The 25,745-nt window shown below is 39.6% G+C and overlaps 1 protein-coding gene across 1 annotated transcript in view; it reads left to right on the forward strand.

Moving 5' to 3' along the window:
* The window catches only part of cerkl (ceramide kinase-like), a 149,374-nt gene extending 134,841 nt beyond the window's left edge, over positions 1–14,533 (forward strand). The window contains exons 5-12 of the mRNA XM_048598560.1: positions 186–260; positions 5,151–5,328; positions 6,096–6,164; positions 11,634–11,668; positions 11,763–11,871; positions 12,663–12,759; positions 13,270–13,469; positions 13,867–14,533. Coding sequence (XP_048454517.1) covers positions 186–260; positions 5,151–5,328; positions 6,096–6,164; positions 11,634–11,668; positions 11,763–11,871; positions 12,663–12,759; positions 13,270–13,469; positions 13,867–13,948 — 845 coding nt within the window. The 3' untranslated portion in view covers positions 13,949–14,533. The remainder of the gene's footprint in view (positions 1–185; positions 261–5,150; positions 5,329–6,095; positions 6,165–11,633; positions 11,669–11,762; positions 11,872–12,662; positions 12,760–13,269; positions 13,470–13,866) is intronic.
* Positions 14,534–25,745: the final 11,212 nt, after the last annotated feature.

Below are 25,745 nucleotides of genomic sequence, written 5' to 3' on the forward strand. Positions count from 1 at the left end.
AGTGCTGCACTGAGGATGTTACCAAGCACGGTAACGAAACGTCTGCGGAACAACAAACCAGCTCGGCGAGCCAACCAACCTCAACGGTTTCACAATTGTATAAATTATTAATTATATAATTTTTACAGCATTTATAAATGTGTTTTGTTTATTATTTGTACTCAAATATATTTAATATCTTTCAGGTTCCACAAATATCTTGGCATTTTCTGTGCATGGAATTAAACATCCAGGTACAGCAGCAATGCATATCATTATGGGTATGTATGCTTCAAGCCTTTAAATAATTATTTTAAAATATGTATTTCAAAAACAATTCAAAAGTACTATTCATTAGGTTAATTTTGAGTTCTTCAGCTTATACTTAGCTACAGTTTTGAAAATTACATGTGCCACCAATTTGTGTGATGATTGCTATCTGCTGCAAATGTGGTACTAGCTAAGATTTGTCTGTCAGTCAATTTCTGTCTTGTAATATGTTGACAATAGGATAGGATTAGTCAATAACAGCCCAGATCTTAGGCCTCCAAATAATTAAGACTGAACAAATCCTGAAAGGTGTGTGTCGTGACCTCTCTGAAGTCCCATTGCACTAACCACAACTGAGAAGTTTGGAATTCTGATGTTTTGTTCCATATCCTTGATCCCTTTAGTCTTAAGGAATATATATCTAACTTCTTGAAAACATTAATTGTTTGAACTTCAACTGTTTTCTATAGTAGAGCATTCCACAGGCTCACCGCTGTCTGGGCGAAGAAATTTCTGATTTTAAAAATTCATTTGTGGGATATGGGCATTGCTGGCTGGCCATCATTTATTGCCCATTCCTAGTTGCCCCTGAGAAGGCAGTGGTGAGCTCCCTTCTTGAACTGCTGCTGTGAGTTGACCCACAATGTCACTGGGGAGGGAATTTCAGGATTTTGACCCAGCAACAGTGAAGGAACGGTGATATATTTCCAAATCAGGATGGTGAATGGCTTGGAGGGAAACTTGAAGGTAGTGGTGTCCCCATGTATCTGCTGCCCTTGACCTTCTAGATGGAAGTGTTTGTGGGTTTGGAAGTTGCTGGCTGAGGATCATTGTTGAATTTCTACAGAGCATCTTGTAGATGGTACACACTGTTGCTACTGAGCATCAGCAGTGGAGGGAGTGGATACTTGTGGATGTAGTGCCAATCCAGCGGGCTGCTTTGTCTTGGATGGTGTCAAGTTTCTTGTGTTGTTGGAGCTGCACTCATCCAGGCAATGGGGAATATTTTATCACCTTCCTGACTTGTGCCTTGTAGATGATGGGCAGGCTTTAGGGAGTCTGGAGGTAAGTTACTCACTACAGTATTTCTAGCCTCTGACTTGCACTTGTAGCCACTGTGTTTATATGGCAAGTCCAGTTGAGTTTCTGGTCAATGATAACTCCAGGGTGTTGATAGTGGGGGATTCAGTGATTGTAATACCATTGAATGTCAAGGGGCACTGTTTAAATTGTCTTTTATCGGTGATGGTCATAGCCTGGTATTTGTGTGGCATGAATGTTACTTGCCACTTGTCAGCCCAAGCCTGAATATTGTCCAGATCTTGTTGCATTTAAACATGGACTGCTTCAGTATCTGAGGAGTCACCACTGGTGCTGAACATTGTGCAATTTTCAGCGAGCATTCCCACTTCTGACCTTATGATGGAGGGAAGGTCATTGATAAGACAGCTGAAGATGGTTTGGCCTCGGTCACTACCCTGAGAAAGTCCCGCAGAGATGTCCTGGAGCTGAGATGACTGACCTCCAACATCCACGATCATCTTCCTACGTGCCAGGTTTGACTCCAATCAGTGGAGTGTTTGCTTCCTGATATCCATTGGTTCCAGTTTGGCTTGGGCTCCTTGATGTCTCACTCAGTTGAATGCAGCTTTGATGTCAGGGGCTAACATTCTCACTTTATGTCTGAAATTCATGTCTTTTGTCCATGTTTGAACTAAGGCTGTAATGAGATCGGGAGCCGAGTAGCCCTGGCAGAATGCGAGCTGGGTATCACTGAGCAGATTATTGCTGAGCAGGTGCTGCACAATAGCACTGTTAATGACAGCTTCCTTCACTTTACTGATGATCGAGAGTAGACTGGTGGGGCAGTGATTGGTCCTGCTTTTTATGTATGTAACATACGTGGGAAATTTTGCACATTGTTGCATAGATGCCAGTGCTATAAATGTACTGGATGAGCTTGGCTAGAAGAGTGGCAAGTTCTGGAGCACAAGTCTTCAGTACTCTTGCTGGAATGTTGTCAGGGTCCGTAGCCTTTGCAGAATCCAGTGTCTCCAACAGTTTCTTGATATCACGTGGAGTGAATCGAATTGGCTGGGGACTACTGGAGGAGGCCAAGATGGATTATCCGTTCAACACTTCTGGCTGAAGATTGCTGCAGAAGCCTTATCTTTTTCACTGATGTGCTGGGCTCTTCCATCATTGTGGATGGGGATATTTGTGGAGCCTCCTCCTCCAGTGAATTGTTTAATTGTCCACCACCATTTACAGCTGGATGTGGCAGGACTGTAGAGCTTTGATCTGATCTGTTGGTTGTGGGATCACTTAGCTATGTCTATCAGTTGCTGCATAGCTGTTTGCAAGTAGTCCTGTTTGGTAGCTTCACCAGGTTGACACCTCATCTTCAGATATGCCTGGTACTGCTCTTGGCATGCCCTCCTGCACACTCCATTGAACCAGGTTGATCTTCTGGCTTGATGGCAATGGTTGAGTGGGGGATATGCAGGCCATGAGGTTACAGGTTGTGCTGGAGTACATTTCTGCTGCTGTTGATGGCTAACAGCACCTCATGAATACCAAGTCTGGAGTTGCTAGATCTGTCTGTCCCATTTAGCACAATGATAGTGCCACACAAAACAATGAGGTTATCCTCAATGTGAAGGCGGGACTTTGTCTCCACAAGGACCAAGCGGTGGTTACACTTACCGATACTGTCATGGACAGATGCATCTACTGCCGGCAGATTGATAATGGTGATGATGTCAAGTATGTTTTTCTCTCTTTTTGGTTTCCTTAACATCTGCCACAGACCCAGTCTAGCAGCTGTGTCCTTTAGGATTCGACCAGCTTCCAAGCCACTCCTGGTGGGTGGACATGGTGACCCCCCACTCAGAGTACATTTTGTGCCCCTGCTATATTCAGTGCTTCCTCTAAGTGTTGTTCAATGCAGAGGAGTACCGATTCATCAGCTGAGGGAGGACGATAAGTGGTAATCAGCAGGAGGTTTCCTTGCCTGTGTTTAACCTGAAGCCACGAGACTTCATGAGGTCTGGAGTCAATGTTGAGGAGTCCCAGGGTAACTCCTTCCCGACTGTATACCACTGTGCCACCACCTCTGCCAGTGGGACAGGACGTATCCAGGGATGGTGATGGTTATGTCTGGGACATTGCAAGGTATGATTCTTTAAGTATGACTATGCTAGGCTGTTGCTTGACTCTGCCATGGCAGGATTTGAAAATGGGTCCCCAGAATGTTAGCTGAGTTTCTGGATTTATAGTTTAGAATAATACCCCTTGGCCATCATCTTCCTAAAGCTGCCTAGAGTCATAATGTCATACGGCATGGAAACAGACCCTTCGGTGCAATCAGTCCATGCCGAACATAATCCCAAACTAAACTAGTTCCATCTGCCTGCTCCTGGCCCATATCCCTCCAAATCTTTCCCATTAATGTACTTACCCAAATGTCTTTTAAATGCTGTAACGGTGCCCGTATTCACCACTTCTTCAGGAAGTTCATTCCTCTTGCAAACCACCCCCTCTGTGTTTTAAAAAAAAAAATTGCCCTTCATGTCTTTTTAAAATCGCTCTCCTCTCACCTTAAAAATGTGCCCCCCAGTCTCCTACGCTCCAGGAAGAAAAGTTCCAGCCTATCCAGGCTCTCCTTATAATTCAAACACTCCAGTTTTGGTTACATGGTAGGATTTTTGTTTTTTGCACCCTTTCCAGTTTAATAACATACTTCCTATTACAGAGTGACTAGAATTCTACACCGTATTCTAAATGTGGCCTTCCCAATGTCTTGTCCAGCCATAACATGATGTCCCAAATTCTGTACTCCATGCTCTGATCAATGAATGGAAGTGCCAAGCGCCTTCTTCACCACCTTGTCTAGCACTGTCCTGCTTTTAGGACCTCATCCTTTTTTTTAACCTATGTCATTGTTACCTATCTGTACCGACCACAAGCAGTTCCCCCACCCTCTCCAGGATGCCCTGTAGCTACTCTGAGACATCCTTGACCATAGCACCAGGAAGGGAACATACCATCCTGGAGTTTAACTTGCGGCCACGGAGACATCAATCCATTCTCCTTGCAGTTGAATCCTCTATGACTATTACATTTCCACATATTTGCTCCTCCCTTGTCCAGCAGAACCAACCGTGGTGCCACAACTTTGGCTATTGCTATTTTCACCTGAGAGGATATTCCCCTGAACAGTATACAGAGAGATATATCTGTTTTTTCTGGGGCAGTTCCCACAGGGGATTCCTGCACTGCTTGCCTTATCTTCTTAATCTGCCTGGTGGTCACCCATTCCCTTTCTGCCTGTGGAGTCATAGCCTGCAGTGTCACTGCCTCTCTATACATGCTATCCACGATTACCTCAGCTTTGCAGATGCTCCACAGTGTCCCCAGCCACCACTCCAGCTCCAAAACTCAGGCCTTCAGGAGCTGCAGTCAGAGACACTTCCGGCATACATGCTGGTCCTGGGTACTGGAGACATACCCGGCTTCTCACATAGAGCAGGAGGAACGCAACAAAGCTTTGAGCTCTCCTGCCATGCCTTTCTGTAAATCTCCCATCTCTGAGGTATCAAAATACTTCCCAAGTTTTGCTTCTGAATTGAACACAATATTCGAGCTGGATCATAGGCATTAATTTATAAAAGTTTAGCTTAATTTGCTTCCTTTTATGTGCAATGCTGCTAGTATATTAGTTCTACATGTCTTCTTTTGTTTTGAGGATGTTTAATATTTTGTTGTGAAGTCTGGTATTTTTATCCTACTGCACTTGTGCATCATTTTGATGTGATGATGTAGAATGACGGAACAGATCTTTATTGTAGATAAATTTTAACATTGTCTTTTTTTATTCTTGGCTTCTTGTTGTATTTTAGGTAACTTCCAAGAAGTGGATGTTTGCACCTTTAGCAGTCATAACAGGCTACTTCAATTCGGTTTCTCAGCTATGTTTGGCTTTGGTGGAAGAACCCTGGCCTTAGCCGAAAAGCATCGTTGGATGCCTTCCAGCCAGCGGAAAGAGTTTGCTGTTATCAAAACACTGACAAATCTTAAGTAAGAAAGACAACATTTTTAATCCAAGAAGTCTTTTGCCCTCCTTACTCAATACAAAAGAGAACATTTCCTTCATTTAGCTCCAAGTTGGTTCTTCCTATGAGGAAATTTAGCCCAATTACAAACTGACAAATGTATGAATTAGGAGCAAGAATAGACATTTGGTTGCTCAAAACTGCCCTGCCATTCGATGAGATCATAGCTAATCTGATTATGGGTTCAAGTCCCTTTGCCTGCCTATCTCAGATAACCTTTAACTCCCTCATCAGTCAAGAATCTGTCTAACTCAACCTAAAAATTACATAATGACCTTGCCCCCACCACTCTGTAGGAAGAGTGTGCCACAAGCTGAGAACCTCTGAAAGAAAAGAAACTTTTCATCTCTACATTCAATGGGAGACCCATTATTTTTAAGCTGTATCTTTTAATTCTAACCCCTCCCACAGGGTAAACATCCTTTCACCATCCACACTGTCAAGTCCCCTCAGATCCTTCTATGCTTCAATAAGGTCACCATTTGTAATGTCCAATAGATAAGACTCAACCTATCCATCATTTTAAGATAATCCATTCATCCTAGAATTCAGCCAATTGTCCTTTCTTCTATAAGGAGACCAGAATTCTATACAATACTCTAGATTATGTTATGTTGTTAGAAAATTACTACACATCCCTATCATTTTATCTATGACTCATATTTGAACATTTCCTGTGATTTTAATTTTAACAAAAACAATCTTTGAACTGATAACTTTTCATGTTTTTAGGCCTGAAAATTGTGAACTATCCTTTCTACTATCAGAAAATGTTCATGTGGTAGCTCAGAAAGGCGAAAGGTAGGATATAAACAGTTTAATTTGCTTATCAATTGTTCAAGTTTCAATTAACTGAATTCTATTAGATAATATGTCGTGTTAACTTTATTTTTCACATAAACCAAATAATCTATTTATGGAAGTTCCATTCATCCCAGCCAAGTTCATCCAACTGCAGGATGGAAGGGGATCTTAGGATATAAACCCAGCAGTGGGGAGTGCAAAGGAATGTGGTAATGATGGGGACAGTATAGTGAGAGGGATAAATACTGTTCTCTGCAGTAACAATTAGGAATTCTGAACACTGTATTCCTTGTCCAAGCCCACAGTTAAGAACATGTGTCACATCACAACTAAAGAACATAGAGCAGGTGGCAAATAACTCGATTGTTGTAGTCCACACAAAAACCAAGGCCGTAAGTAGAATGAAGTTCTACTGAAGGGATTTAAGAAGCTGGTGTCCAGTTTAATAAGCAGTACTTCAAAGGTAACAATCTCTGTATTACTACCTGAGGCAAATAAAAAAATAGCATTATGTCAAGCAGATCAAAAAGTTGAGTGCATATTTGAAAGAATGGTGTGGAAGCCAAGGGTGTTGATTCACAGCACTGGCACTAGTACTGAGGAAAGTGTAATCTGACAGGCTCAACTTGAATCATCTGGGAGCAATGTCTTCGTGAATCAAATAACTAGGTGGTAGCACGAGAAAGGGTGTGGATGTTTCAGGTAAGAGTGGATATGTATAAATCTAAAGAGAAGAAATGAGAACATAGTGCAGCAACTTTAGGTAAATACAAGTGGATTAACAGGAAGCAATAAATAATATTGCTTCAATGAGTAAGGTCAAGTCAAGGAAAAACAGAGAAAAAAGTTACCTGAATGCATCCACAGCTATCTAAAGAGGATTTTCATCAAAAGAAGCTTAGAATATTGTAAAGAAGACTAATATATCTGAGAATTGGTGCAATTTTAGAAACCAACAAAAGATGACCTAAAATTTCTATAAGTGTGGAAGGAAGAAAGAGAATAGTGAAATAAACAAGCATCCCTTAAATACCGATATAGGAGATGTTATACTGAGGCATAAAGAAAATTGCAGAGAGGTTAAACAAGTATTTTGTTTCTGTCTCTGCAGTCTAGACATCTAAAATATAAGATATGGCGAGACTAAAGAGATTCAGCTGTAGTAATTTGTTTGACAATCAGGTGGAAATGATTAGATTCTTTCTTGTTGAAGATGATCATTGCCTGTGGTCTTATGGATTAAAACTCAAGAAGTTACACCAACATGCTGTAGAAAGAAGTGGAGCTGAGCCTGAGATTAGTTTTGCAGTTTTAGCTACTTTACTTTAAAAGTCTTTGGTTGTGCTGGCTACCAGGATAAATCTAAACCTAAAGGGTCTACACTATGAAGAAAAACTCAAGCAACTACAGTTATTTTCAACACAGAATAGATAAGGATGGATTGAGATTTACACTAATGATTTGGACTTGGAAACTATAAACTCAGTACCAAATTCAAGGATGTTCTGAAATTTGGGCTCTGGAGGTAATAGAAAACACTAAGGACGAGTACAACATGATGCATGAAGATATTAATAAAATTGCAGCCTTATTTGTTAAATGGCAAGTTAACAAAAATAAATGTAGAATAGTGTACTTTGTTAGGAAAGATAGAATTATCACTGCATTCGTAAGTGCTCTCCCCAAGTCCAGGTACTTAGCTACTGTTTGCTGACGCTGTACCCTTAGCCATTTCTGACCTGTATTTCCTTAATGATGGTTTGCCTTTGTCACCCATTTTTAAGGGCAGAACAAGGAATCAGGTCCTAAATCTGCCTCAGCTGGAACAGGAACCAAACTTGTGCTACTGTTGTTACTCTAAATCTCCATACCAACCATTTAGACAATTGAGCTAACTGGCCTTTTAGACAGAAAGCAAGGAACTAACTGGGATATGGAGCAAAGAAATCAAAGGATGCTGATGAACAAATTATAAAACAATTGTATTGCATGTGAACAAAATTAAAAATGTTAAAAATGCTGTAGAAGCAATTGGATGTAATTAAGGGGTTACAGAATGCAACAGTAATGACTTTATGCTAAATGCTAAACCTTGGTCAGGATGCATTTAAGAATACTGTACACAATTCTGTTTTCCATACTATAGGGAAATATGTAGAAGCACTTTATGCAGTGCAGAAAAGATGCAAGGCTGAAATCAGAACTGAGAGATTACAGCTATTGGGAACAAGTGAATGGTTTTGGGTTTTCTTTTGAAAAGTGAAGATTTTCAGGTGATCTGATAAAGGTCTTTGAAATCACAAATGTCAAGATGGATGTGGAGTGAATATTTCCTCTTGTGGGGAAAGTCGAAATCTAGGGATATTCAATAGAGATATGGGGACAAATTTATTTACTCAAAGTGGTTAGAATCAGGACATCACTGTCACGGGAAATTATTGTGTCAAATAGTTGATTTGATGCTTTGTAAAGGAAACCAGAGGAAGTAGATGAGAGAAAAATGAATTGGATATGCTAAATAGTGTGGTGAGGTAGAGACCCATTGAGTATAAAAAAAACAGCATGGACAATTTAAATTGATTGGCCTTGTTATGTTATTAATTTTGGAGATGTGGGATTTTCTTTATTTATCTATCCTGAAGAACCCATTTATGATTTCAATTATTGCAGCAATTATTACCCAACTTTGGAAGGTGCTGCCTAAGGGGCCTTGGTGAACTTCCACAGTGAATCTTGTCGATGATACACACTTCTACTGTACATCAGTGGTGGAGGGAGTGAATGTTTGTGGATGTGGTACCAATAAAACAGGCTACTTTGTCCTGGATTATGTCAAGCTTCTTCAGTGTTGTTGGAACTGCACACATCCAGTCAAGTAGGGAGTACGACATTCACATTCCTGACTTGTGCCTTGTAAATGGTTGTCAGACTGTGGGGAGTCCTGGTTGGTCCTTTGGGATTCCTAGCCTTAATCTACTTTTGCAGCTATATTTAGTTTTTCGTCAGTGGTAACCCCAGAATATTGATATGTTAGGGTATTCAATGATAGTAAGGCCAATGAATGTCAGGGAAGATTAGATTCTCTCTTTTTGAAGATGGTCAATGCCTGGCACTTGTATGGCATGAATGTTATTTGCCACTTAATTGCCCAAACCTGGATAATGTCCAGATATTGCTCCATTTGAACATGAACATGAACACTCTTCCAGTATCTGAAGAGTTGCAAATGGTACTGAACATTGTGTAGTCATCAGTGAACATCCCCACTTCTGATTGTTTGATGGAAGGAAGATCATTGATGAAGTAGCAAAAGATGTTTGAGCCTAGGAACTCCTGTAGAGTTGTTCTGGAGCTGAGTTTACTAACTTCTAGACATTTTCTAGTCAGCTGTTCAGAGATGATCTTACATATTTGTGGAGGAGATAAGACTTGAAACTGGGTTTCCGGGCTTAGAGGTAGGGTCACTACCACTATGTCACAAGAGCCCTGATGAATGACATCTACCCTGTATATCGTATTTCTTTATTACAAAAGTGACTTCACTTCAACAATAACAACTTACAGCACCTTCAACATAGAGGCAATATAAAACAAAATTCTAATGGAGGTTTTAAGATAAATGAACAAAAACTGGATAAAAGTGATAGGTTTTGTGGAGTGTCATTGAGGAAGAAAATAAACAGAGTGATTTAGGGCAGTGTCATTATCATTAGGGATGCTTAAGAGGCCAGATTAGTTGAGTACAAATATTTGAAGAGTTGTAAACGGAGGACACGAGATGGGAGGGCCAGGCCATGGCAGAAATTTGGAAAAGGATGAAAATATTAAAATTAAGGTGTTTCTTTACTAGGCACCAATCTACTTCAGAGTTAATAAAGACATGAATGAGGGTTTCAGCATTAGAGGAGCTAAGTCGAGGCAGACTAGGGTGGTGTTACAAAAGTGGAAGTAGTCATATCAGTCGTAGTGCTGGCTCAGATATGTGGGTGAAAGCTCATTTGCAGATCAGACATGACACTGAAGTTGTAAACAAATAGATTTCACCTCAGATTGTTTCTAGGAAGAGGGATGGAGCCAGCATTTGGGGAGTGGAGTTTGTGGCAGGGACCAAAGACAGTGCCATTAGTCTAATTCTTCTAACACAACAAACTTTTATTAACCAGCACCTGTGGAACCAGGAGTGTGCTGGTTGATCAAATAATCTGGACAATCAAGAGCTATACATAACCACAGTAAACCCTGACCAAGCAAAGCTTCAAGACATAAACATCCCTCAAAAAAATCTATGTAAAAACAACACACCTCCTAGAATCAATGTAAAAACACACTCTAAATGATAGAAACGTAATACAAGGGGTATAAACATTACATATTAGTTACAGCATTAATACTCAAACATCACGATATTTTAAGTATATAACTTCTGCCAGATAAAACAAAATTTGCTGTATTTAATTTTTATTCATCCAGTACTGAAGTTTGGTCAAGCAGTTCAATTGTAATTTAAAGTGAGCAAGAGAGATGGTGCGAGGGAAAGCTGCACATTTTCAGAGTATGCTTAGAAACTGACATGGTTTACTTTGAATATGCTTAATTGGCTATTAAAGTCACTGTATAAACACTAGTATCTTTATCTTTCCTGTTTTAGGTAAGTGTATATCAGATAATGGCCCAGATATTTCTCTTAGCAGTTAAAGTTCTATACTTACCATTCATCCTGTTGATAGCTGCCCACAGACCTCTTGTGGATATGATAGCTAAGGTTTTCTCTGATATATTAACTTTTCCATCATGATTCCCTCTACAGGGATATGTGGCATCTATGATTGAGGCAAGCAGCAGTGAAACTCCTCAACCAAGCACATTAAAATGTCACTACTCAGCCAGGAAAATTTCAAACCGGGAAGTATAAAGTAGGAAATGAAAACTGGATTTAAAATGATATATAGAAAGTGACATAAAGAATAAGGGAGAGATAAGAAACATAACAAGAAAATAAAAAGCTGAATATCTAATGCTACTTTTTTCCTGAGAATGAGATTTCACACTTGTCAAGTTAAACTGAAGGATCAGAGGCATTTTTCATTAGAATTTATCATTTCTCACACTGTTTAAAAATTCACTTATTGTTGAATGCACCAGTCCTAACAGTGTCAGCTGCTTTCAGTGCCAAGTGCAACATGTTTCTGCTGTTGCAGTCCTTTGAATGGCTAATCTTTCAGCAAGGAATGCAAAAGTGTATTCTGTTGGGGGTCAGAATGTCTCTGATGGCAGCTTTTAATTTTGATGTTTACCTATGGATAGATGTACTCCAAAGTATTTTTTGCTGTCAGACTTCATTCATTGAAATAGCAAGTGTCAGCTTCACCACTATGCTTAACACAAATTACAAGTCATTATATTTTCCTAACAAAATGCATTTGCTTTAGATAATGATGGATTCCTTGTCTTTCCAATTTGTTTTAGAAATGAAGATGAAATGAATGCTATTGAACAACGTAGTGAGTACTAAAAGACATCTACAATTTGAAATTTGAAGTGCGAACGTATCTTTGTAGTTTCCTTTGCAGAAATTAATGTTTTGCCACTTTCCAGATGATGAAGATAAATGGCAAACCATACAGGGACATTTCCTCAATATTAGCATCATGGCTATTCCATGTCTTTGTTCTATGGCACCAAGAGGCCTAGCACCTCATACCAGGTAAGTGGTCTAGGCCAATGCCTATAATATTTGTTCTTCTTATAACCTTTTGGATTCATTCCAGAAATACGTACTTTGTAGATATTCTAGACCTTTATGAGGGCATAGATTGCAGTAGACACAGTAATCCCATGGTTTTTAAATGGTTGCTGTTGAATCTGCTGAGGTCAGGATTGAAATAATCAGTGGATAATGTTCAGATAAGGCTAGATAATAAATTAGATTTTAGAAAATCATACCTGCTTCTATTACTTGTGGGTAACATGCAAACTTGCTAAACGATTTATCTGAAATTGGTAAACCAATTTTTTCAAAGCACTTGAATGCTACAGACAAAAAAAGTCACCAACCAATTCAGTACTAAATCAAAATACTACAGACTGCATATTCTGACCAAAAACACATCAAATACTATAAGAAACTTGCAGCATTTTTTTTCTAATATTGGTGATCTCTTCGAAGTGCACTGGTAACTTTGTATGAAGTGTTGCATTCATTGACTTCAATGTATCAAGTAGTACTGAGTTTTATTATTAAAAACCAAAAATAATTGTTAGCAAAATTAGCCGACACGGGCTTAATACTCTCATATGACATTCCTGTCGACTATTTAAATGGTCTCAATAATCCATTCAACATTAACGCTCACCCAACTAATATCCTCAACCGTAATTTGTAATATATATGGTTACCATCAGTTCCATACCAGAAATACTTCCCGTACTAGTTTTTAATTCACTATTTAAACTGAAATGATCTGCCTTCTGAAAGTGTTTAATTTTCTATTTTAGTTTGGATAATGGAAGCATGTCACTTATTGCTGTCCAAAATTGTTCGAGAGCAGATTTCATAAAACACCTGAAACGATATGGTAACTTAAAGAACCAGGTAAACTGAAACATGTGGTATTTTTGTTACATGCACCTCATCAGTTTTCCTAGCTTAATAAATAGCAAATCCTATAGAGATTTCCTAATTATGTTAGCATGTTTTTTTCCTCCTTAGGAGGATTAATTCCCTGTCACAAGACACCAGGCAGTGAATTGTTATTTAATATAAAATGCTGCACAACCTAATCCAGATTAGATCTCATCAGTGTATGTTTTTGTTTGTATGATTTCACAATCCATTGTTCTTACCAATAGTTGTTTGTGGAATTGTCTGTGTTTTAAACAAAAATCAATGTATTTAGATTTAAGTAATCGTCTCCAAATTGATATGTTACCTTTTTGGGGTTTTGCACTGGATAATCACGACATTGTAAACCATTCCTTTAAATGAGCCCTTACTCCGTATCAACTACAGTGTGAATAAACCTGTATGTTAAAAATAGTCAATAGCTAGTTTATCTAACGTTTAAGCTAAGTGAACATTTGTACATTGTCTTTTTGCTTGCAGTTTGATTTCCCCTTTGTGCAGACTTATACAGTCCAGGAAGTTAAAATCCTTACAGAAACCAAACACAGATGGACAGACATAACTTCAGACGAAAATGCTGATTCTCATTCATATCACTCCTCTGTGAATTCTCTGAAAGAAAACTGTCCATGGAATGTTGATGGCAACTTGATGGAGGGAACTTCAGAAGTTCATATAAAGTAAGCATTAACTATTGACACATGCAACAGCTAGAATTTTTGTACCACTCTTTGATACTGATATTAGAATGTAAATATTTTACACATTTTCATTCAAGAGTAACTTTGTGAGGAGAAAACATGTAAAAACCAAATAGAGAAAAAAAGTCTGCTAAGCCACTTAGTTTAATCCTGTGATCTGAAAATTATTCAAGTAGTCCATAAACTGGATTAAATTCTTAATTTTTAGTTTTATTATTAATGTACAAATAAAAATTAATAATGTAATCTTGGAGCTCATGATGTATAGAAATTATTTATTGAAACACCGTCTACTGATCAGCATAGAATAGGATCACTAAACGAAACTTATGTCTTCTGAATTTTGTGAATTGTTTTCTTCACTTGACTTTCAAAGGATCCACTCACAACTAATTACTCTGTATGGAAGGAATATTGAAGAATGTGATGATGTTACAGTAAAGTGCAGCTGCCTATAGTGACAAAAGTACCAAAGGTTTCCCAGAGTGGTTTGGTTGTCACTGAACTTTTGTGAGGAGATGAAGCAGAATTATTTTCAGACCATAGCCACAGTGAATCTCTGTGCGATTGTGCTTTTTTTAAATCAAATGTCTACTTTTAGTTAATTTCTGTATTTGCATAACATACTTGTGTATAAATTTTATAGTTGACATTTTGTTTTCTGAGAAGTGTACTTTTATGAATGTTATATATTGCTTACCAATTTCTGTAATGTTAAAGAAAGATTTCCTGTTAATGGTGTTCATTTAATGTCTAAATTGGTGATATTTATGTCGCCCACAGTGAAATTCTGATGGTGTATTGTTCAAATGTTTCATTCTACAATCAAAAGAATGAGGATATGGGTATAACCTGTTGGTTATTTCTCATTCTGCAAATAACAGGAATATTACAGTAAGAAACCAGTAGAATTTAACATAGGAATTTCTAAAACAGTAAAATCACTTCATGGCTAATTGTGAAAGTACTATCAAAGGTAATGCGTGGAAATTAAGTAATATATTTTATAGAACACATCCTGTTTTGAAGTCAAGAAAATGAAGCTTTACAAGCAAAATGTAGATGATGGATAATGAAATTCTAAAGAAAGGTCTTGATTTCCCAAATTCTTGGCTAAGTGTTATTTTTGTGGATTTTTAATAGTGGTTGTGCCATCATAGCTATCAGCCATTTTTCTCATGTTGTCCTTCTCTTCTCACTTTTTTAATTATGCATTTGGCCTTTTTGATGTCCTTCTCATGCAAACGTGTGTTGTGAGGCAAAATTTGCGCTGCTGCCAGGACCTTCTGGCACTCAAACATCAGCACTATATCTAAAGCCTGGCTACAATCCTGGAACTAACTTGCATGCTCAGATTAAAAACAAAATGCTGCAACTGCTGGAAACCTGAAATGAAAACAAAATGCTGGAGAAACTCGGCAGATTTGGCAGCATCTGCGAAGAGGAATACAGTTAACATTTTGAGTGTAGTCTTCCAAAGAGTCACACTGGACGAAATGTTAACTCTGTTTCTTTCTCTAAAGATACCACCCGAGCTGCTGCTTTTCTCCTGCACTCTTTATTACTAACTTGCACGCTGTCCTCTTAAGAAACTGAAATGAAGGGAAGCTGGCACCCTGCTTTCCAAATAGGGACCTGGAGGTTCTGGTTGATAGAATGGTCAATGAGAGGACCAACCTCTACCCAGGGTTCAGAGAAGGCCAAGGTACTAAATACAGCTGGCCTGGACATAGCAGCTCAGGTCAGTGCCATCTCCAAGGTTAGGCAGAATGCACAACAGTGCAGGAGAAGGTTCAGTGATCTGTCCTCCACAAATATAAGTGGCAGCATCTCCTTTCTGTTAACGCATGCTCACCCTAACTCTGCCACCACACAAAAACCTCACCAGTGTTCTTGGACTACCAACCTAACTACTGCATACAGCATGTGCACTCACTTCCCATCCATCACAACTACTAATCCTGCTCGTCTCTCAGGTTACAAAAGCTATGCAATCCACAAGGGTTATACTGGACCTGGTTTTGGGAAATGAGCCTGGCCAAGTGAGTGAAGTTCAGTGGGAGAACATTTCAGGAGCAGTGACTGTAATATTTAAGATACTCATGGATAGGGATTACAGCAGTCCTTAGGTGAAGGTGTTAAACTGGGGAAATGTGAACCACAACAATATTAGGCAGGAACTGGAGAATGTTGATTGGAGGTGGCTGTTTGTGGGTAAATCTACATCAGACTCGTGGGAGTACTTCAAATGGTAATTGATAACAGTTCAGGAGTGGCACATTCCTCTGAGAACGAAGGATAGGTATGGCAAGCTACATGAACCTTAGATGACCAGGGATGTAATGATCTTAGAAAGAAAAAGGAAGCATACATAAAGGTCTAGGAGGATAAGAACTGATGAAGGCCTTGAAGTATACAAGGAAAGTAGGAAAGAACTTAAAGGAGGAAATAGAAAAGCTAAAAGGGTCATGAGATTCTCCTTAATCCTGTTTGCTAATGACATTTCAAGGCCTCTTATACATAATTAAAAAACAAGAGGGTAGCCAGAGAAAAGGTTGGCACACTCAAGGACAAAGGAGGGAATCTATGTGTGGAGCCACAAGAGCTAGGTGAGGTCCTAAACAAATGCTTTGTTTTGGTATTCACCAAAGAGAAGGAATTGGTGGAGGAAGCTCTCCGGGAAGCGAGTGTCCGGTTTCTAAGCCAAGTTGTGATTAAAAAGGAAGAGGTGTTATGCATCTTAAAAAGTATTAAGGTAGATAAGTCCCCAGGTCCTGATGGGATCTATCCCATAATATTGAGGGAGGTAAGAGAATAAATTGCTGAAGCATTGACATTGTACCCTCTTTGGCCACTGGTGAGGTCCCAGAGGACTGGAGAATAGCCAATGTTGTCCCATTGGTTAAGAAGGATAACAGGGATAGTCCTGGAAATTACAGGCCTGTGACCCGCACGTTGGTGGTAAGGAAGTTGTTGGAAAAGATTCTTGGGGATAAGATCTATACACATTTAGAAGCAAATAGCCTAATTAGTAATAGACAGGATGGTTTTGTGCGGGGGAGGTCGTGCCTCACTAACTTGATCGGGATTTTGAGGAGGTGATGAAGATGTTTAAGGGAAAAGCAGTTGATGTTGTCAATGTGAACTTCAGTAAAGCCTTTGGCAAGGTCCCTCATGGCAGACTGGTACAAAAGGTAAAGTCACATGGTATTAGGGGTGAGCTGGCAAGATGGATACAGAACTGGCTTAGTCCTAGGAGACAGGGTAGCGGTGGAAGGATGATTTTTGAAACAGAGGGCTGTGACCAGTGATGTTCCACAGGGATCAATGCTGGGACCTCTGCTGTTCTTGGTCTACATAAATGATTTGGAGGAAAATGTAGCTGGTCTAATTTGTAAATTTGCGGACAATGTAAGGATTGGTGGAGTTGCAGGTAGTGAGGAGGATTGTCAGAGGATACAGCAGGATATAGATCAGTTGGAGGCATGGGCAGATAAATGGCAGATGGAGTTTAATCTGGACAAATGAGAGGTGATGCACTTTGGAAGGTCAAGTACGGGTGGAAATTATGCAGTGAATGGCGGAAACTTAGGAGTATTGATTCAGGTCACTGGAGGTGGCAACGCAGGTAGATAAGGTAGTAAAAAAGACTCATGGTTTGCTTGCCTTCATCGGAAGGGGTATTGAGTATAAGAATAGACAAGTTATGTTGCAGCTTTCTAGAACTTTAGTCAGGCCAACTTGGAATATTGCGTAGTTTTGGTCACCACAGTACTAGAAGGATGTGAATGTTTTGGAGATGGTGCAGAAAAGGTTTACCAGGATGTTGCCTGGTATGGGGGATTTTAGCTATGAAGAAAGGTTGGATAGCCTGGGTTTATTTTCACTGGAACGCAGGAGATTGAGGGGCGACCTGAAAGAAGTTTATAAGATTGTGAATGGCGAGAATAGAGTGGAAAGTATAAGGCCTTTTCCCAGGGTGGACGGGTCAATTACTAAGGGACGCAGGTTTAAGATGCGAGGGGGTGGGGGGTGGAGTTTAAAAGAGATGTGTGAAGCAAGTTTTTCACACAAAGGATGGTGAGTGCCTGGAACGCGCTGCTAGAGGAGGTGGTGGAAGCAGACACAACAGCAGCATTCAAGAAGCGCCTGGATGAATACATGAATAGGAAGGGAATAGAGGGATACTGATTCTGTAAGTGAAGACAGTTTTAGTATGGAAGGGCAAAAGGTGTTGGCGCAGGCTTAGAGGACTGAAGGGCCTTTTCCTGCACTGTATTGTTCTTTGTTCACAGTCTAGCAGCCTCCAAGTAAGCATAAATTGCATAAGTACTAAGAAATGAAACTGGAAGCTGTAAGGTGACTGTGTAACCTTGTGCACAAAGCAACCTGGCAGGAGCATGTGAGTCAAAGGCATGCCTGAGCTCAAAAGTGAAGGGCTGAAGATGATTCTGAGTTGGTCTGAGATGAATCATAATAATGTGGTGAGACTGGTTGGTTTCCATGCACATAAAAGGGAGGAGTATGCTTTATGTTGAGCATTCAAAGACATGTTAGTGAAGGGACATGGAGGCCTGGAGAAAAAAAGTGAGATGCATCCACAGAACATTTTGTTTCCAGAAGGCTTGTGGAATGGTCACCCTTACCGCTACCAATTGGAATCCATCCCAAATGGGACATTATTATATCTGGTTTCATGGGAGAGGAAAGAAGCAAAAGCTGCATGTAAGAGGTGAGTTGACATATTAATGAGTGGTGAAAGTGTGGAAATAAGGTGGTCAGATTATCAGTGACACACTGATCATGCCATTGAAACATTAAGGGAAAAAATTGCAAATTTTGTCATACAGCCTGGAAACAGGTTGTTACCCTTTGGTCCAACTCGGCCATGTCGACCAGACTCCCCAGTCTGACCTAGTCCTATTTGTCAGTATTTGGCCCATATCCCTCTAAACCCTTCCTATTCATATACTCATCCAGCTGCCTATTAAATGTTGTAATTATAACCCGCCTCCACCACTTCCTCTGGCAGCTTGTTCCGTACACACAACACCCTCTGCATAAAAAAGTTACCTCTTGGGTCCTTTTTAAATGTTTCCCCTCTCACCTTAAACCTATATCCTCTAGTTCTGAACTCCTACACCCTTGGCTATTCACTCAATCTATGCCCCTCGTAATTTCATAAACCTCTATAAGGTCACCCCTCAGCATCTAACGCTGTAGGAAAAAAAACCCTGCCTATTCAGCCTCTCTCACTACAGTTCAAATCCTCCAATCATGGCAACATCCTTTTAAATATTTTCTGCACCCTCTGAAATTTAACAACATCCTTCCTATAGAAGGGCAACCGGAATTGTACGCAGTATTCTAAAGTGGCCCCAACATCGAGAATCAGATCTTTTTCATCCATGACATATTTCTCCACAATTCTCATCATTACCTACTTTGGGAGATATTTTCCTATGCCTTGAGCAAAAGTGTAAGCATACTTATTTTATTTTTTTCCATGTTTTGGTTTCCATATTACAAGCTGTGAGGAAAGTTTGTTTTGGCTTAAATATGGAATTTGGATAATTAATGTATTATACTTCTATATAAATGCAAAAATTCTTTTTGACATCAACTCGTTTTCAATCATTTTAATCTCTTTTTATTCTTCCACTAGAGGGAGGAGTGGGACTCTCTCATCTAATTGGTACGTTCACTATTCTGAGTATTTTCACTTGTCAATTTGTTACTCTTTTTATTTCTCCAATCTTACAACAGTTCAGAGTTTAATCTTCCAACTGATTTTTACCCTGGATCTTAAGAACATAAATGTTCTTGTACATTCAAATATTGAACTTTGGTTGACAAGCAGAATTGTTTTGAATACTATTTGAACCTAAATTCTTGATTTTTTGCAAGGTAATTATAGTACATAAACAACATATTCCACCTAATATTTAAATTCGGTGAAGAGTAGTGAGCGATCTTACAATGTAAATTGTGTGCTTGGGCATCTTTTGCCTAGTGACGAGCACTGATGACTCTTAAAATAGTGATCTGACCATATCCCAGAATCACTACTGTGCAGGAGGAGGCCATTCACCCTGCACCTGCCCATCTTTCCATAACACTGCACATTCTGTTAGGATGATAATGCAGGTTCCTCAAATGAACTTATCTCCTCTGCAACATCTTGCAGAACATTCCAGATCTTTGATGTGCCACATTAAATAATGTTTCCTCATGTATCCTTCTGTTAATTTCCTGAACTTCATGCCCTCTCCTCGATTCTTCCACCAATGGGAACAGATTTCCTGATCTACTGTAACTAAATCCCTTGTGATTTTGAATACCACTATCAGATCTCTTTTCAACTTTCGCAAAAGCAAATTTCTGTAACCTTTTCACATCTGAAGTTCTTCATCCCTGGAACCATTTTCATGATTCCTGCACACTTACTGGTCTTCACGTCCAGTTGGATGCTGAACCAGTGCTTCAAACAAGGTTTACATCATCTCTTTACTCTTGTACTTTACACCCTTATTAATAAAGCTTAGGATAATGCAAATTTTGAAATTGCACCCTGCACACTCCAGTGTAATTAATTAATAAATATCGATATGACAATCTTTTGGAGAATTCCACAACAAAGGTTTCTCCAGTCCAAAAAAAATTTCTGCCCGTTTCCTATCAATCAATCAATTCCATTTCCATGCTGCTGTCATTTTTATTCTATAAGCTGCAAGTTGGCTCACAAACCTATTGTTTGGAACTGTAACAGTCACCTTTGCAAGTCCTTGTACACTACATGAAACCCTGTTCGGAAAAACTGGTGTAAATTATTCAAACATGATATTTCCTTACCAATCCATACTGACTTATCCATATTTGCACAAGTTGAATATTAATTTTATCTCCTTTTTGCTGCTTCCCCACAGTCTGTTGAAGTTAAAGTAACTGTTGTTAGACATATCTTTACACACTTCTTTATACAAGAGTGTCTAACAATTTCTGACCTCTGGCTGCACCTAAATCGAAAGAAGCATCTATTTGTAATGTCCTTACACATTTCTTCCTCTACATATTTCTTACCAGTTGGTGGCCTGTAGACTACAATGAACATAATTGCATTTTGTTTTTTCTTTAGCTCGAGCCAAATAGGTTCTGCCTTTGACCCTTCTTGGATAACTTGCCTCGCCAGCAATGTATTGGTATTAAATCTCCTTTGTTACTAATGCCAGTGAAGGATTAGTTCTGAAGAAGTTATACCAGACTCAAAACATTAACAATGTCTTCCTCTCCACAGATGCTCTCAGATATTCTCGAGCATTGTGTCTTTGTTCAATTTCCACCATCTGCAATACTTTGCTTTTAGTACCTCCTCTCCCCTTTCTATCCCTTTCTCCCCTTTCTACCTCTCCTGAACAATTTGCATCTAAGAATATTTAAACCCTAGTCATGCCCTTGTTTGAGTCCGGTTTCTGTTATGGCCACAACATTGTATTTTGACATGGGAATCTGTACCTGTAACTCCCCAGTCTTAGTTACACACTCTGCATTATGATGTACATGCACAGTATTCCTGATTTAGGCTTTAGTGCTTTCTCCCACACTCTGAACTTTCAAAATAGCTTACTATTTCTTATTCTATTCTTTTTTTATCCCAGTATTCTGTGCACCTTGGAATTACCCAATCACTCGCAAATCTTCCCTCAAGGAACCCAGTCTCAGCTATATTTAGATGCAACCTATCCAGCCATTTATACCAGAGTTGTTCCGAATGTCGTGGGAATCTAAAGCTGTCCATTCTGCATCATCTTTCTTGCCATCCATCCGTTTTATCTCCCTATTTAGATGCTTGCTTGTGCATTATGCTGTGGAAAACTCCAATGATTACTACAGCACATTTTGTATTATTTCGCACCTATGGGATGAGGAATGTGCTGATTGATCAAATATTCCAGAGGTTTACATAATGTAAAAACACTCTCTAAGTAATGGAAATGTAATGCAAGCGGTATACACATCACTGTTATGCTTTATTTACAGCAAAAATCACTTAAATGATAATGCAGCTTTGCCTTAAATAAAATTTACTGGCAGAAAGCCTTCTCACTTGCCACCCTTAACTGACCAATTGGACATTGTGGTATGTGAGGAGAAGTTGACTCAAAATTGAAACAACTATTGATATTTCATGTGGCCATTTGATTGAAAGACATGTATATTAACATAGAGGTAAATAAATTAAACCTATAATAATTGGATAGAATAATACAGTAAACTTTGCTGTATTTCTGAGGTCCTGCTTGCTAAATTTTACCCATTTCCCCCAAATTCTAACCACAGGACCACAACCCTCATTCTGCCTATGCTGTTTGAACCAATATGGAGCACAAGCTTTTTGTCCTCCCACTTCATATCACTTTTCAACCCTGGCACCAGAAAGAGAGCATACTATCCTGGATTCACATTTGTGGCCACAAAAATGCCTATCTATTCCCTATCAAATCACCTAACAGTAGCACTCTTGCAGTCTTTTTGTGCCTCTTTCTAGTAACTGAACCACCCATTGCACACGAACTTCATTCTGGCCAGAAGAATCATCACTAACATCAGTATTCAGAACTGAATACTGTTTGGGGAGGGATCTCCTATACTAACTCAGAGGTAGTAGGAACTGCCGATGCTGGAGTCTGAGATAACAAGGTATCGGGCTGGATGGCCTGCTGTGTTCATCCAGCCCTACACCTTGTTATCCTATACTAACTGCCTGAATAGTCTTGAATGTCTGATAGTCATTCATTTCCTTTGTCCCAGCATATTCTTATGCTATGAAGTGACCAGATTTTTAAATATGTTACCCACAAAGCTTTCAGCCTGTTGAATGCATCATTAAAATTTCAGCTTCAATCCTGCTCAAGCTCTGAAACCCAGAATTAAGCTGCTACAATTGATGACACTTCCTACACAAATGATTATCCAGGACATGCATGCTAGATGTTGGAGCAGGCCTGTTGTTATTATGTCCACTAGATAAAGACCTTGTAACTATTCAATAATAGTTACAAGTTATTCAACAAGAAACAAGTTATTCATTAATAACAATTATTTGTAATAGACCTTACTTAAAAATAAAAGACTCACCAGTTACTTCTTTCCCATGCATTTCCTTAAACTTAGGCCCGAGAGAAAAAGAAACAAAAGAACCCACACCAGCCATTCACTGCATGGCTTTCCTGAGAAGTTGTTTTGATTTTTGCAAACTCGAGGATATCATGAACAACTATTGCTGCTGCTGCTTCCTAGGCCTCAATTTATCTCATTCCTGCATTCCTGATCGCAACCAGTCTACCTGCTGTTTTTGCTGCTGTTTCAGATAATACAAAAGTACCTGAGTCAGACTTCTATTTATTTTGCTGTATTCCCATTTCCTTTTCTTACTACTTGATCTTCTACAGCTTTGCATACTGGGAGTCAAACAGGCTTCAGATCAAGTAGAATTAGGTAGTGGGGAATAATTGAACAAGGACTGGCTTAGTGGAGGCCTGACAGACTCGAAGATCAACCAGGGTCGAGGCACAATTTAGAGGTTAATAAAAGGAAGGGTTGCTGAAGGGGAAATGAGGACAACAGTAAGATGTAGTTAAAAGCTAGGACCAAAGAATTAGGTTAATGACAGATAGAGTATAGTTAGGCAGCTGGACAGTTCAGTAAAAGATTTGAAGGCCAACAGAAAATTTGGCAGATAGGCTGCAGCTACACACAGTCACTAACAATGAAAAGGATCTGAATGGGCAAAGCTGGGACAAGGATCTGGTTAAGAGGAATATCACAAACAAAGTGGAAGAGTTTTGGATAAGTAGGGCAAGAAATGGACAACAGTGAGAAGAATGAGACAGATTAAAAGGGATTCAGCTTAGGCCAAAGATGGAGAGACCAGGGCAAATGTGGGGATAGCAAAGAATGTCAACAGAACAGGGTGAGATGGAGAAAGAAGAAATATCAACTCACCTTGTGAACATAAATATAATTTCCAGAAAAATTATTTGGCACTTAAGTTATAAAAGTACTCTCTATCCCCCCATTACAGAGCTTGCAAGTAAATTTCACAGGTTGTCATATTAATTGTAAATCTTATTAGAAACACGGCAAGACAAAGGCATGGATGTCAATATAATTGATGTGACACTTTCCATAATGCATGTTGACCAATTATGGCATTTAATTATGTACTAATTGATCTTTAGTAATGTTAGACCATAAGACATAGGACCAGAAAATAGGCTATTCAGCCCATCAAGTCTGCTCCCCCATTCAATCATGGCTGATAAGTTTTTCAACCCCATTCTCCCACTAAGCCTTGATCCCCTTGATAATCAAGAACCTATCTATCTCAGTCTTAAATGTACTCAATGACCTGGCCTCCACAGCCTTCTGTGGCAGTGAATTCCATAGACTCACCACTCTTTGGCTGACTAAGTTTCTCCTTATCTCCATTCTAAAGGGTCTTCCCTTTACTCTAAGGCTGTGCCCTCGGGTCCTAGTCTCTCCGACCAATGGAGACATCTTCCCAACATCCACTCTGTTCAGGCCATTCAGTATTCTGTAAGTTTCAATTAGATCCCCACTGACCCTTTTAAATTACATAGAGTATATAGACCCAGAGTCCTCAAACGTTCCTCATATGTTAAATTTTTCATTCCTGGGACCATTCTCATGAACCTCCTATGAACCTGCTCCAGGGCCAGTACATTTTTCCTGAGATATGTGGCCCAAAACTGCACACAATACTTCAAATGTGGCCTGACCAGAGCCTTATAAAGCCTCAGAAATTCATCCCTGCTTTTATATTCAAGTCCTCTCAAAATATTTGCCAAAGATGTATTTGCCTTCCTATCTACTTGGTAGTTGGTTAGCTCAACTGGTTAGAGTGTAGTGTTAATAATGCTAAGGTCATGGGTTCAATCCCCCCTACTGACCAAGTGCTTGGGATTCTAGCCACAAGTTGACCACTGCAAAAATTATTATGTGTTCCCTAGTGGTTAGGATTCAGCACTTTCACTGCCATGACCTGGGTTTGATTCCTGGTCAGGGAATAGATGTTCTGTTTTGCAGCAATGGTTTGTTGGTCTAGGGGTATGATTCTTGCTTTGGGGATTACATGTGGTGGATGTATGAGAGGTCTTGGGTTCAAATCCCAGACAAGCCCTGATTGCTTGTGTTCAGTTTTTTTTTAAACTGTGCGGGTATAGCTCAGTAGTAGAGTATTTGACTGCAGATCAAGATTTCTTCTTACTAAAGTGCATGATCTCACACTTCCCCATGTTGTAATCCATCTGCCACTTCTTTGCCCACTCTCCTAACCTGTCCAAATCCTTCTGCAGCCTCGCCACTTCCTCAATACTACCTGTCCCTCTGCCTATGTTTGTATCGTCTGTAAACTTAGCCAGAGTGTCCTTAGTTCCTTCATCTAAATCATTAATGTATAAAGTGAAAAGTTGTGGTCCCAACACTGAGCCTTGTGCAACACCACTTGTCACCAGCTGCCATCCTGAGAAAGACCCTGTTATCCCCACTCTCTGCTTTCTGCCAGACAGCCAATCTTCTATCCATGCTAGCACCTTGCCTCTTACACCATGGGCCTTTATCTTACTCAGCAGCCTCCTGTGTGGTACCTTGTCAAAGACCTTCTTGAAGTCCAGGTAGATAACATCCATTGGCTCTCCTTGGTCGTTACTTCCTCAAAGAATTCTAACAGATTTGTCAGGCATGACCTCCCCTTGATGAAACCATGCTGACTTTGCACTATTTTACTATGCACTTCCAAGTATTCAGAAAGCTCATCCTTTACAATGGACTCCAAAATCTTACCCATGACCGAGGTTAGGCTAATCGGCCTGTAATTTTCCATCTTTTGCCTTATTCCTTTTTTAAACAGGGGTGTCACATTAGCGATTTTCCAGTCCTCTGGGACCCTCCCTGACTCTAGCGATTCCTGAAAGATCACCACTAACGCTTCCACTTATCTCTTCAGCTATCTCCTTTAGAACTCCTTTAGATGATGATAGCTTCTATCATCGAGGTTACTGTGTTGCTGAGACTGAGGCTACCATGAAGGTCCCACTTTCTCAACCTTGTCCTTTGCCTAAGACATAGTGACCCTCAGGTTAAATTACCACCAGTCGTCTCTCTCATTGTCCTCTGGAACAATGGCAACTTTACGTTACTTTACAATTTTGCTACCACTTGTACCCCGGGACTGGT

This window comes from Rhincodon typus, chromosome 7 (genome assembly GCF_021869965.1).
Source record: "Rhincodon typus isolate 14 chromosome 7, sRhiTyp1.1, whole genome shotgun sequence".
NCBI classification, from domain to species: Eukaryota; Metazoa; Chordata; class Chondrichthyes; order Orectolobiformes; family Rhincodontidae; genus Rhincodon; species Rhincodon typus.